Below are 14,582 nucleotides of genomic sequence, written 5' to 3'. Positions count from 1 at the left end.
GGAGTGGAATTAGAAGAAAATTATAGGTAAGTGATAAGAATTACAAGAATTGTACAATGTTCTATGCTACACCCATCTGAAGCATTGTCTAATCCTGATTTCCAACCACCCCAACTTTTTTCGAGTAATTCATAAGCATTTTCACTTCCGTGACATGGAATGGAGACTGGCATGACATCATCATGCAATACATCAATGTGACATCACTGCATGATGTACTTGTGCATCACCATTATGTTACATTAAATATGAGGAACAAATGGTCAAAATTACAAGTGCTCATACTCTCAAATTCTGCTCTGCTGCTCTTGCTTCTCCAGTTTCTTGTAATCCCCATTTGCCGGTTTCAGAAGATGGACCGGAGTCCTCCCAGGACTCAAAGCATCCACCTCCATTTCGGTAAAAGATCACGTTTCAAGGACCAACCTGGGAAGTTTTGTTTTGGTTATTTGTTTTCTTCTGAGGGTTCTTTTCAGGACCATCACTGAACCCCAAACAGCCTGCAATTGTAGTTTGTTTGTCGTGATATTTCCCAGTGTGGTTTTTAAGATCCCAGTGAGGATCTTCTTTGGCTGGCAGGTTGGCCTCGAGGTGCGCACATTCACCTCTAAGCTGTCTAGCCTGGGTTTTAATGTCGGCCCAACTATAAACTGGCATCCTGGTGTTCTACATGCATTAATACATTAATGTGTGAGCCGTCCACTGGATGGGCGTTAAAGCAGAGGATTCGTCCACCAGCAATGGCCGCTGGTGGATGTTAGATATCACATTTGCGATGTCTTTTGTGAAGAGTAGATGAGTTGTCACTGCCACCTTAAACACATTTCAAATGTTCTACACCTTCAGTCGAACATCAGACCCGGTCGTGAAATAATTTGGCTAAAATGTTTATAATTAGGGCGGTTAAGTAAGTAAGAGTACGTAGTAGAGGTCAATAACATTTGTCTAGAATGAAGATACAAGGGATGGTATTTCTGTGACAAGTATAGTTATCAGTTTGGAATGTAATTAAATATCTCACAGTATATTTTGCAAAGATTAGATCCTGGCCAACATTCAGAACCTGCCTGCCCTTAGCATAGGACATTTCCCACCTCATTTACCACTAATTTCCATCCAATTAGCCACCCGATGCTTGATTCATGGAAAAAAAAAGGTTGAGGTCAAACAAAGAGAGAAATCTTTGACCTCCTCTACCTCCCCCCCCCCCCCCCTACCCTCTCCCTGCCTTTTTAATATTTTTCCCAAAAAAATCTGAGATTCGAAAGATTTAGATATATCTCTAGTGGCCATTGGGAGATTTTTTTTTTTTATCATACTCCCCTCACCTGCCCATACGCGGGGCTCACAGTTTTGATCACTGGATTTGAAAGCCTTCAAATTGGTTTATCTTTTTCTAGGTTGAAAAAAAACCATCCAAAAACACCCGAAATCGAGAGATATCGCAGAGCTGCTCATTTTAACATGTATAAGTATATACACTACTCAACGCTAATCCATTCAACGAGAGGGTGCCCCACAGGGGCTCGATACACTTTAAGTAGTTATATCATGTTTTGGGTGTACATCTCACCGTTTGATTAATCTCATGAGCATCCACAAAGTGTGAGCCTAAACATATCAGATCACCTTTAACATTTTTTACTACATTGTTGAAGATCGTGGACGAGCTAGGACACAGAAAAGATGAGGACACAACATAACAAAGGGAACAGCATGAGAAAGGGGAAACGCTAATAGCAGGATGGAGGGAGAATGTAGATGGAGATTGACAAACAAGGGATGCAGGTAACGATGGGGAGTAAGGGAGAATGCATAGGGTGGACAAGATGGATACATAAGCAAAAAAATTTGGAGAAGTTTGGGGTGGTTTAACAGGTGTAAAAAAAAAAAATCATGATTTTTGGATGGGGGATGACTTGAGATGGTGGTGAACAGCTGTCCTGAAGACCTGGAGGGAAGAATGAGATTGAAGAGAGTGTGGGAGGCAGTTCCACAGCTGGGAGAAAAGAGAGGAATAAACGAGTGAAGATGAGCAGCGATTCTCGATTTAGGCAGTTTCACTAGGAGGAGGTTGCTGGTGGATCACGTACCTCCTGCAGATACCTGAGGGGGGGGCAAAGCACCAAATGGGCAGAGGGTGCAAGACCAGAAATGGTGAAGGTTTTGGTGAAGATTTCGGCGGAACAAGGCAGAGACCACCAACCTATCAGTGATGGCGAAGTGATAGGCCAAATGGCGGAGTCTCCAAAATGAACAAATAAACCCAAGAGTCATGTTTTTTTCTGCTCTAAAGCTGATCATTATGTTTGTCCCCAAAAGGACTCAAACAGCCTTAATATCACGTGTAAATACACATTGATGCAGATCCATGTCAACAGGAATTGAAGGCAAAAAAGTGGAAGATAATTAAATAATTCATACACTTGCAAGACATTTCCAGATAATTAAAAGGATAAAAAAAACAATATTGCAAGGATTTTGAAATCGAACATTTATATGAAAACACCCCAAATCATCTCTAGATGGAAGGGTAATGTGAGTGGGAAAAACCTTTTTTAACATATTGACCATTTTTTTAAAGAGTCTGATAGTGTGATCTGTCACATGTTATCATCAAAACCCCCCTACTACTCTATATATGCCAATGGTTTCTCACCCACCTTGCCATGTCGGTGTGATGCTAAATTTATTTTCTGTGAAAGTGTTCTTCACTTGACACGCCCCCACAGGAAAAAAGGAACTTCCGCAACGCTGTACCCACAAAGGTGCGCAGGCCTGCATGGACAGTGCAACCTGTCTGTATGAACAATGCTCGAACATGATTAATGCCATGAAATGCATCTCTGATTTGCTGCTGTAATCATTTACACACAAATCATTTAGTAAAACATGTTTAACAACTATGCCTTTGATTTTGATTTTCTCTCAACACAGCAGATATGGGATCAACAATGTACAATGTTCTTCAACAATTTTCTTCTGGTTTCTTCTGATGACTCCAATGCATTATTTGGTTTTCCATTACATTACGATTGTACCATATCCTAATGCTTGGTGGATTCTGCTCCCCTGCTGATGGGCCTCTGGTAGCATGTAACTGTTGCTGCGTTTTTGCCCGAGGAAGAACTGCTGAAATCTATCTATCTGGGTTCTTCCCAACATCTCTGTTCCTTTCACATTTCTTTCTACTTTTTCATATTTCTCTCTACTCATTCTAATTATTGCTTCTTCTTTATTTCTCTCTTTCTTTATCTGTCTTGGGAGAAGTGAATTCTTGCAGAAATTTTTCTCGAAGGTTCACTTGGCTGCGCCCGGATGGGTTTGAGGGTTGAGGAGTAGCGGCTGAAAGCCGAATCCAATCCAGGTTCCTCCTGATGACACAATCTTTGCTTTTTACTTCTTCTGGTTTCTTCTGATGACTCCAATGCACTATTTGGTTTTCCATTACATTATGACAAAACTTGGTGGATGAGTTGGTTAAGTGACAAGAACAAGCTGATTCGATTTTGGTTCAGGTCCAGATCCAGATCCGGCCTACCAGTGGGATACAAAACATAAACTGTTCAGCCTGGCAGAGATATACGCTCTAACGAGTACCGTTCTAGTTATTTGTGCAGTAGATTCTGTTCTGTGAAATACAATTACTGATATTCTCTACATCATAAATGTCCATCGGATCCCAAAATCCTTTCCAGAATGAGAATGATTCACTATTGCATACAAGCCTAAACAAACAATGTGGCCAAAATAATAACTAAAACAACTTATTATCATTCACCTGGATAAATTATCTGGTAAAATTATATTCCAGAGTAGATTTAGAGATTATAACCCCCCAATATTACGTAATATATTGCCATAAACAATCCACCATGGTGTTGGGGATTATTTGTTCGTTTTTGAAGAACTTACCACAAACGTTCTCTCGTCTCCCGACAGGCTTAAACCCATGCTCATGTTTCTCTGCAGCTCTGTCGAGAAATGTGCTGCGGATTGAGCAGGCTATTAGTGTGATCATGGCATCAAGGTTTATACACCTATTCATTCACATCATTATGTACAAAACATGATCACATATTATTTAGCCCTCCAGTTTTCATGCCACTGGATCGAATTCCAAAGTGAAGGCTTTACACCTTACCTTATGGATTACATGCACATTACGGAGCACTCCATTATGCATACTGCTTAATCAACCTGTTATAACCCCGCACGTGCAACACAAAGCACGGTTAAGCAATTGGTTCACTGTCTGTCTATCAGTCGATTGATACGATCGAGGAACTACTTAATTTCAATTAAATTGTAAACATTGTAGAACATATATCGAAACACAAATCTGAACATGAACCTGCAGTTTAGCAGTACTTTGGCTCTGAATTTGGCAAATTGTACAGAATCTCATCCTAAGCACGCGTGTGCATTTGCGGTATCGCAATTGCTTCAGTCTGTGTCAGTCTGGCAGTCAAACAGAATTAGAAAATCATTCCAAACAGGAAACTTACTGTTTTTATGAACATCATAAAGAACAACAAGTACAAAAAGTTTTAATTAAAACAAAAGCCGCGTCGATGTTACACAATGCCTAGATGCAGCTGTGTCTATAACGTCGATGTTATAGGCACAGGACATTCCTATTGATTCGATTACTTGATGTTATTTTTGTGCAAAGTGAAAATATATCTCGGCAATTTCCCGTGTGTGGCGACGAATTTTTAATATATCTCGGCATTTTCCCGTCTCTTATTAGCGCTGAGGAAGCGCCTCTAGCGAATGACTTCCAGCCAGTGTAACGCGAATTCCTGTCACAGGAATTCTGAGATCATATAAGTGTGACGTGGCAGTTCCTGATTGGTTCGTGTTGGGGAACCCCTTCTCGCTGCCGACGTGACGTAAATTCGCGCACGCGCACTGGTGAAGCGCGAGATTCGGCCCAAGGTTCTTATTATTATTATTATTATTTTTGTATACAAGATCGAGGCTCGAACCATGATCGAGGCTCGAAATTCCATGCCCGAACCTCAGCGCAATCCAAGAGGATTCACTTGTTTCAGGCGGTGTATGACTGACCATGCCGCGATTTAAAAAAATATATATCTCGGCAATTTCCCGTGTGTGGCGACACGTGAACGAAGCAATGCTCCTCTCTCCACATTATTGTGACGATGTATAAATTAAATATTTCATCGTGACGATTGTCATCAAATGGACGAATTTTTAATATATCTCGGCATTTTCCCGTCTGTTATTTCAGGTGGTGTATGACTGACCATGCCGTGATTGTAAAAAAATATATCTCAATGGACTTGAAGTTACAGGCCTTTGAGAATTCATTTCGTTCTATAAAGGGCAACTTTCATCGGATTTTCTTCCCGTTTTTTTTCAACCGAGTCTAAAACTATGTTAGCGACTGTGAAAAATGAAATGATATATCGAATTTGATTTCAAATAAAACTGTGTGAGAGAGGAAGACACCACGGGCCTACAAAACAGGCCTCAAAGCTATGCTGTTAATGTTATGCTGTTATGCTGCTGTTAGCTATGCTGCAAAGCTATGCTGTTAAACCTCAAAGCTATGTTAATAAAATGGTGGATATTTGTTTATATGAAGCCTCTCCCAAAATGGGTGGAGCTATGGTTCCCAGAATGCGTGGAGCTTTGAGGTTTTGTCTTCTCTGCAAGAACAAGAAGAACAAGAACAAGAAGAACAAGAAGAACAACAACAACAGCAGAGGGCACTCTATTAGCAGCGTCTGCGACGCGGCTAAAAATAACTAATTTAACGTGTTAAATAAGGTGGGGTAAAAGACAGCAGTAAACTTCCGAATAAATGTTTTTGTTTTTTTTCTCCAGCCCTTACAACATTTATTTTATTTTAATTTAATTATATATTTGAACACTGTAGAACACAAAGCGCCATCTTATCACTTCCATAAACCTCCAGTTTAGCAGTATTTGGGCAAAACAAATATATAAATTTTTAAAATTCGACCAATCAAATTTGCTGCTGCCCTCTGAGGAGCCTGGTGTTGGCGTAGCGGTCAGGGTGCCGGCTTGGGATCCTAGGATCCTGGGTTCGAATCCCGGTCGATCGCTGAATTAACGCCAGGGGGGTTGATTCAGCCTGTCATCCTTCCGAGGTCGGCAAATTGAGTACCAGCTTGCTGGGATGAATGATCACAGTGTGTACCCAGATTTAGAATAGGTACACCGTATCCCTGCGCATCGTAAGAGCGTGACCAAGGGTTGGCGTCAGGAAGGGCATCCGGCCATAAAAACATTGCCTCAAACAGGGAAGCATGATTGTCATGGGGCCCGCAAGGCTAACCCCCACTCTAGCGGGGAACATGGCCTTAAAAAAAAAAAACGACCATTCATTCATTCATTCATTCTCTGAGGGCGGAGTTGGCAGAAGGCTCAGCTCTAGACTGTTCCGTTTGATCCATCGTCTTCATATGGTTGCCATCGCGCCTGTTATTCAAAGTTCATGAACAAGGCTAATAAAGATCGTGCTCGGAAATGCAAAGCAAGAGTTTAAAAGACTCGTCCCATGTCCTTTTTCTTAAGACTACATGGCCTAACATGCTCCATGAACTCTCTTGTTAAATTACTGAAAATGTAATTTAACGGATTCCCCACGGGCTCTACTGCGTCTCCTAGCGGAAAAGTGTAAATGTTTAAAAATGTATTTATTAAATATTTCACCAATTGTGTTTTCCTCATGGTATTAAAGAAATTCAATCTGTTGTCATTTTGTGACCTTAAAGAACATTCATCTTAATCTGATCATTGTAGTTAAGACTGATTCGCTGTTTTAATATATTAATAAGTTCTGTACTGTTATTGGTTACTCTCATTATTCAAACGAATACTTTACCATATAAGGGCTTTTCAGGAATGTTGCTGTCCACGAAAAGTGTTCGTACAATATGGAATGGGAAAACATCTTGTTCATCAAAGAACTTGGTGTGCAATTTGTTATTATTGATATCACTTTGTATTTCTTCTAAAGGAGACTTAAGTGCGAATTTGGTGTTCCTATTTTCATTCTAGCTCTTTCGCATAGTCGTCGCCATTAAGCTGATAATATAAACCCACCATTAATTGTCAGTAAATCATCAACGAATTTAAAGATGTTTCTGCACCTTCTCACAGTTGTTAGTTTATTCCTGCTCAGGTTTCTGGGCCCAATCAGACTTGTACATGTGCAGGAACAAATTTTGTAAAGAAAGGAGTTGTGTCCTAACCTTTGGGCATCCCGATTGTCTGCTGAGAGAGTATCCTGTCACCAGATGTAAAGTAGTCATTGTTCAAGAAATCTCATACTTTCTTCAAGTTCATTTTTTGAAAAAGTAAATAGACTTTCCTTTACGGAGCAGTGTGCTCGTTTGATTGTAATGTACACTTTACTACACCCGGGAAACGTTTTATCTACTGCTCTGTCCTATGCAGACACAGGTTTGTCGTGTGGAATGTTTGCATATAATGTGGAGGAACACACACACACACACACACACACACACACACACCTTGAATGCCAACACACTATTTGATGCCTCTCAAAAGGCTGTGAATAGGAAATGAATGGGAAATTCCTTTGATAATTGCAAATGGCCATGGCTTCTTTAGCAGTAACAAAAAGTGAAGAGGCAACTCTGTTATATCATGGCTTTATCTGCCTCAATCCCAGCCAATGTCTCCAACATCCAGCTCCCTTAATCAGAAATTCACCATGGGCATTTTCCTTGGCTTGAAAGAGGGGGACAGTCAATATATGAAGATTTGTTCCTTACAATCCAGAAGGATTCTCTTGCAATCATTCTTGCCATCCTTCTTCACAGGGCACCTGTAAATCTGCCCACTGCGTTCACCCACATTTCCTGCCCAGGGATCTGTAATGAGCAACCTGTGGACAGGTACATGCACATGCGTCATTTCAACAGAGCTTTTACCTAGTAAGAATTAGAGCAACTGCAGAGCAGTCTGTCTAACCACTATTTGGCTTCACAATTTACCTCAAAATACACAATATTGGTTCGTGAAGTCAGGTGTTGGTTCGGCTAAAGTAAGGTTCAGTATAACACAAAATTAATTGCTTTTGTGATTCACAGGCTCAAGAAATAGGGAGTAATAGTGATAAATGGTAATGGAGGTGGGTGATGCGACAAGTAGATAGATGGTTTAAGGAGGCTTGTCCTATGTTGGATGCCCGGAGGATAAGTGCAAATCACCTTGCAGTTTTGGCACGCGCCAATAGCTTATTAAAAAGGTGCGGAGAAAGGGAACAAAAAAAATGCTAACATAGTTTTGTGTTTTCATTCCCAGAAAATGGGTCTAACTTTCTTTTCAAAACCAAAACAATACATAGGAGAAAACCACAATAACAATATTGTAAATGTGTCGTGCTAGGAGTTCTTAAATGTGAGGATTTCTCACTCATTTCTCAAGATTGAGGAAGAAAACAAACCCAGTTTTGACATGCATGGAACATTGACACTGGGAAGTTTCGTACCATGCTCGCAAAGTCATTCTGAAATGCCGATAGACTCCGTCTACTCACCAGAAATGAGAAACAAAAATCAGACTTGAGACAAACCTGCCGCATCAGCATGTTTTAGGGTCACACCACATTGTGGGTGATACATGGTTGCTGTTGTAGCGTCACACTATTTAGGTCACAAACGCTATTTGTACATTTTCTCATCGAGCTGTTTCAATAAGCATTTGTTGGCACGTCACAGAAAAAAACATTATTCTTGACTGGCACATGCTAACAGGTTTCCTATTTAACTTCGTGCTTCGGAGTGCAAAACACTTGCAGTAAACCTTGTTTACCCTGCATTGCCCATTAGTATCCGGTGCACAGAGGCAGCAGCTACAGGTAGAACCTGGTTCCCAAAAAGGTGCGTAAGGATGTAATCAAATAAAGTATGGAGGTGACATTCTTTGATAATTTGAATGACATGAATTGACGAATGTGGTAAGTTTGAATTTTGGGTTTTCTTCTGCAGTTCTCGAGCAAATGCATCATATTTCGTCTTGCTTCATTTGGTACTTGAATGCCATGAGGGAATACTTAACGGGTGCGCGTTTACAAGTCCCATAACTTTGGAACTAAAACATAGTATACATGGGCAGTTTGTTCACCAACAATCTCCCATGATCTGGAAAACCTAGCAAGTGCTCTCCACTGGAATTCGACTGACTAGGTTTTTCCAGATGATGAGAGAATGACTGATAACAATTTACGTCATGCCAATGTACTGCATAACTTACAATAATGCAGCATACTGTTGCGAGCAGGGGTGCAGCATGGTCCTGGTGGTCTAATAACTAATGGACCATCTCGAGGATGCAGCATGGCCCAGTGATCCTAATGACAAATGAATAATGCCGTGGAAAATCAAGGCCTTCAAGATCATTGGAATCTACGACAATGAAGCTGAGTCTATGGGCTGATCACCTTCACATTGCAGGCAAGACAGTGGTCTCTCTGTCTTCTACCGCCTCCTCTCTGGTCTTGCACCCTCTGGTCTTTTCGTGCTTTGTCAACCCTAGTTTTTTCAGGAAGCATGTGGTCCACCAGCAACTACCTTTTGGTAAAACTCCTAAAATCCAGAATCTTCAAGATACACTACATGACCAAAAGTATGTGGACACCAAAACATCACACCCATATGTGCTCATCGAACATCTCATTCCAAAATCATGGGCATTAATATGGAGGTGCCCCCCCCCCCCCTCCCTTCCTTTGCTGTTAAAGCCTCCACTCTTCTGGGAAGGCATTGGAACATCGCTGCGGGGATTTGGCAGGTAGCGTTCTCCTGGCATCCGCCAAACCCCGACTCATCCATCAGATTGCCAGATGGTGAAGCCTGATTAATCACTCCAGAGAACGCATTTCCACTGCTCCAGAGTCCAATGGCGGCGAGCTTTACACCACTCCAGACAATGATTGGCATTGCTCATGGTGATCTTCGGCTTGTGTGTGGCTGCTCGGCCATGGAAACCCATTTCATGAAGCTCCCGACAAACAGTTGTTGTGCTGGCGTTGCTTCCAGAGGCAGTTTGGAACTCGGTAGTGAGTGTTGCAACCGAGGACATACGATTTTTACGCACTACGCGCTTCAGCACTCGGCAGTCCCATTCTGTGAGCTTGTGTGGCCTACCACCTCACGGCTAAGGTGTTGTTGCTCCTAGACGTTTCCACTTCACAATAACAGCACTTACAGTTGACCGGGGCAGCTCTATCAGGGCGGAAATTTGACGAACTGACTTGTTGGAAAGCTGTCATCCTATGTCAGTGCCACGTTGAAGGTCACTGAGCTCCGCGGTATGGCCCATTTTACTGCCAAAGTTTGTCTGTGGAAATTGTGTGGCTGTGTGCTTGATTATATATACCTGTCAACAATGGGTGTGGCTGAAATAGCCGAATCCACAAATCAGAAAGGGTGTCCGCATACTTTTGGCCATGTAGTGTTCATCACCATCATCACCATCTCAGATCCCTCTCCCCATCCAAAAGCATGATCTTTTCTATCCCTGTTACCTCCCCACATTCAAACTCTCACCCGAAGCCCACATCCTTCCAAATTTTCCAGTTTTTCTTCCTGAGAGTTTGCTAATGTATCCATCTTGTCCACCCCGTGCATCCCCTCCTTCCCCTCAATCCTCACCACGTCCATATTTGTCCAAGTCTCCTTCTATTTTGTCCTTCAACCCTGCTGTTGGTGTTTCCTCTCCACTTTCTAGTGTTCTTCTGTTGTGTCCTGATCGTTTCTGTGCTTTAGATTTTCCACGATTTGTTGTAGCGACCTGAGACAGGGCCTCGGCTTTTGTTGACATTGTTTTAAGCCTTGACTCTGTTTACATAAAAATCACGCAGAGGGTACGTAGGGCAGGGCTTGCAAGTGCTGCAGTCATAGTTATCAAAGAAATGGCAACATGCATTGGCATCGTTTGTTGTGGGAAGGCTGCTCACGATACCCAGCTTTGGCCTGTATTTTACCCCAGCATTGCCAGCCACATGGATCTGTCTCAGGTAGCTACAACTAATTTCCTCCCTCTCTCTTTGTACTTGGACTTAGCTGCTGTCCCTATCTGTGCGTCGTCTGCGCCCCTCCTGGATACCGCTAGCTCCATTCCGTCGCATGGCTTTTTCTTGTCATTTTATTCCCTCTGGCCGACTTCATCAATTTGGACTAACTTTTGGGGGTTCCTCACCATGGATTTGCCTGAAGCATGTCCTCTCCCCAGAGTTGGAGACCAAGTGTTGTTGCTTCTTCTCCCACACTGGGACATTGCAAAGTTCTGCTGCGCCTACGTTTGCTAATTTGCACACAGATTGGATCTTAATGGTTCGAATCACTTACATGACACATGAAATGATTGACACATGAAAGCCCACAGAATCTTGTTTCTCACAGTCTGAGAGTCCTTTAGGTGCTTTTTTGCAAACTCCAGGCAGGCTTTCATGTGTCTTTCACTGAGGAGAGGCTTCCGTCTGGCCACTCTGCCATAAAGCCCAGATCGGTGGAGTGTTGCAGTGATGGTTGTCCTTCTGAAAGTTTCTCCCATCTCCACACAGGATCTCTGGAGCTCAGCCAGAGTGACCATCGGGTTCTTGGTCACCTCTCTTACCAAGGCCCTTCTCCCCGATTGCTCAGTTTTGCCAGGCGGCCAGCTCAAGGAAGAGTCCTGGTTGTTCCAAACTTCTTCCATTTAAGAATTATGGAGGCCACTGTGCTCTTGGGAACCTTCAATGCAGCAGAATTGTTTTTGTAGGCTTCCCCAGATCTGTGCCTCGACACAATCCTGTCTCTGAGCTCTGCAGGCAGTTCTTTCGACCTCATGGCTTGGTTTTTGCTCTGATATGCATTGTCAGCTGTGAGACCTTATATAGACAGGTGTGTGCCTTTCCAAATCATGTCCAATCAATTGAATCTACCACAGGTGGACTCCAATCAAAGTGTAGAAACATCTCAAAGATGATCAAGAGAAAGGGGAGGCACCTGAACTAAATTTCAAGTGTCATAGCAAAGGGTCTGAATACTTATGTCAATGTGATATTTCAGTTTTTTCTTTTTAATAAATTTGCAAAAGTTTCTAAAATCCTGTTTTCTCTTTGTCATTATGGGGTTTTGAGTGTAGATCGATGAGGGAAAAAATGTATTTAAACAATTTCAGCATAAGGCTGCAACATAACAAAATGTGAAAAAAGTGAAGGGGTCTGAATACTTTCTGAATGCACTGTATATATATATACGTATATGTGTGTGTGTGTGTGTGTGTATTTTAAAATGAACAGTTGCCTACAGATAAAACAATCCATGGACCGATAGATAAAACAATCCACTCACAGAAACATGATATTACTTCCATGTACATCAAAATAGCTGTTTGAGTAATGTAAATTAGGTCTGTGCCTCAAAATCCTCATAACCTACATTTATAATTGTCTGTTCCAAAATCCTCTTGCCCTAGGTTGAATGTTATTTATGTACCTCTTAGCCAGACATGCCCTTACCTGTGCTAGTTGCATGGTAGGGGCCATATACATATAAAATATACAAAAACTGAAGCATTTATGCACCTGTCCTGCCCCTCCCAAGTTTCACATTTACACCACTTGCGCACTATTAACACTTATGTCTTAGAGGGTAACGGAAAGCTTATTACAAAAATGCAGAGAGGTAACAATATTGCAAACAGCATATTCACTTGCAGGTGACAAGTGCAGAGGAAAAGAAAGAGATAGGAAGGCAGACAATGTCTGGTTGGCAGGTGAGAAATTGATGAAGGCCTGAACTATACGATACTGTTTGAACAAAAATCCTGCCTCAACCAAAGATGTCTTTTTGACGCTATAACCCACACAATATACGCGATGACTAAGTCGGTAGTGGTTTCAAAGCATTCCCTCTGAGCGGATCCAAAACTCACGGTAAACATCTACAGCTCTTTCCTAGTGAGGATATGATTGAAGGATTATTATTCATCTGGGTAAATAAATGTCTTTCGTCTGCAGCAGTGTACAAACATACATGTTTGAAAACACATTTTAGAGCTTATACCTTTTGTTACCTCTGCTAACAAAGGTGGACGGAGGATAGGTTTTCACCGCTGTATGTCTGTCTGTGAGCAGGATATCTCAAAAAGGTATGGATGTATTCGGACGAAATTTGGTGGACATGTTGGGTGTGTGAGAAGGGTGAATTGATTACATTTTGGTGAAGGTCCAGATAAGGATCCTAGAATTTTAAAAGTGATTCTTCACCATTGAGAGATGGGGTCAAAAACTATATAGAGCAGCATATCTCAAAAGGTTATGGATGGAGTATGACTACCCTGGTGGTGGAATTGGGTAGGTGACAAGAACAAGCTGAATAGATTTTGGTTTACATACCTCCACCAGGTTGAACAGTTTATGTTTTGTATCCCATTGATAGGCCGGATCTGGATCCGGATGTCAAACCAAAATATAATCGGCTGGTTCTTGTCAACTAAGCAAGTTTCGTCCACAACTTTTTGAAATATCATGTTATATATCGTTTTTGGCCCTCTAGTCAGGTTCACGATGTTTTTTCGTTCAAAATTTTGGTAGATTAGCAAAACTATACATTTTTGGAATATTCAGAGCATGAGGAATCCAAAAATTAATGTTTACATTTGCGTAGACACCTTTGCGAAAATGACACTCAGGACAGTGATGAAGATCTGTAAAAGCATATTCCTGAACGGTATAGACCTCGTAGATCCTGTGTATAGGACTTATAGTTCAATCTGATACTACCTATAACTTCCTATAACAACCTATAACTTCAAAGGACTTGCAATATCATGTATTATGTAATACAGTTATATCACAAATATAAAGACAATGGTTTTCAATTACCTTTGTTTGTTGCTTTTCTATAATCCTGAGCACTATTTTGAGGCCTTTATTGGATTCCTTGACCCAGAAAACATAGGATTAGCATATTTAATTAAGTCTCTAGGTTGACTAGAAGCCGAGATCGCGCAAAATATGTATTTTATGGCGGCCATTTTCAAAATCCAAAATGGCGGCCATGCAGGTGTCTGTGCAAATGCCAACATTGATTTTCAGATTCTCCATGCTCTGAAGATTCCAAAAATGTATTGTTTTGCTAATCCCAAAATTTTGAAAGAAATTATATTTGTTAACATAGTGAACCTGACGATCTTCATCACTGTCCTGAGTGTCATTTTCGCAAAGGTGTCTACGCAAATGTAAACATTAATTTTTGGATTCCTCATGCTCTGAATATTCCAAAAATGTAGTTTTGCTAATCTACCAAAATTTTGAACGAAATTATATTTGTTAACATAGTGAACCTGACTACTCTCTCAATGCTGAAGAATCACTTAAAAAATAAAAAAATTCTCGTATCCAGATCTTCACCAAAATCGAATCAAATATTCCTTGTCACACACCCAACCTGTCCACCACGTTTTGTCCAAATCCGTCAATAGCTTTTTGAGATATCGTGCTATATATTGTTTTTAGCCTTTTTTATTTTATTTTGAATACAGAATCGAGGCTCGTGTAAGAGCTAACA

General features: G+C 41.3%; 1 protein-coding gene across 1 annotated transcript in view; it reads right to left on the bottom strand.

Moving 5' to 3' along the window:
• The window catches only part of LOC137421619 (integrin alpha-11), a 111,900-nt gene that overhangs the window by 73,089 nt on the left and 24,229 nt on the right, over positions 1–14,582 (bottom strand). The window contains exons 3-5 of the mRNA XM_068107848.2: positions 7,797–7,909; positions 3,916–3,989; positions 2,664–2,778 (exon numbers count right to left, since the gene is read on the bottom strand). Coding sequence (XP_067963949.2) covers positions 2,664–2,778; positions 3,916–3,989; positions 7,797–7,909 — 302 coding nt within the window. The remainder of the gene's footprint in view (positions 1–2,663; positions 2,779–3,915; positions 3,990–7,796; positions 7,910–14,582) is intronic.

This window comes from Myxine glutinosa, chromosome 2, assembly GCF_964187855.1.
Source record: "Myxine glutinosa chromosome 2, kmMyxGlut1.1, whole genome shotgun sequence".
Classification (NCBI taxonomy): Eukaryota; Metazoa; Chordata; class Myxini; order Myxiniformes; family Myxinidae; genus Myxine; species Myxine glutinosa.
The sequence above is the reverse complement of the archived record's forward strand: the minus strand, read 5'-3'. Positions and strand labels throughout refer to the sequence as shown.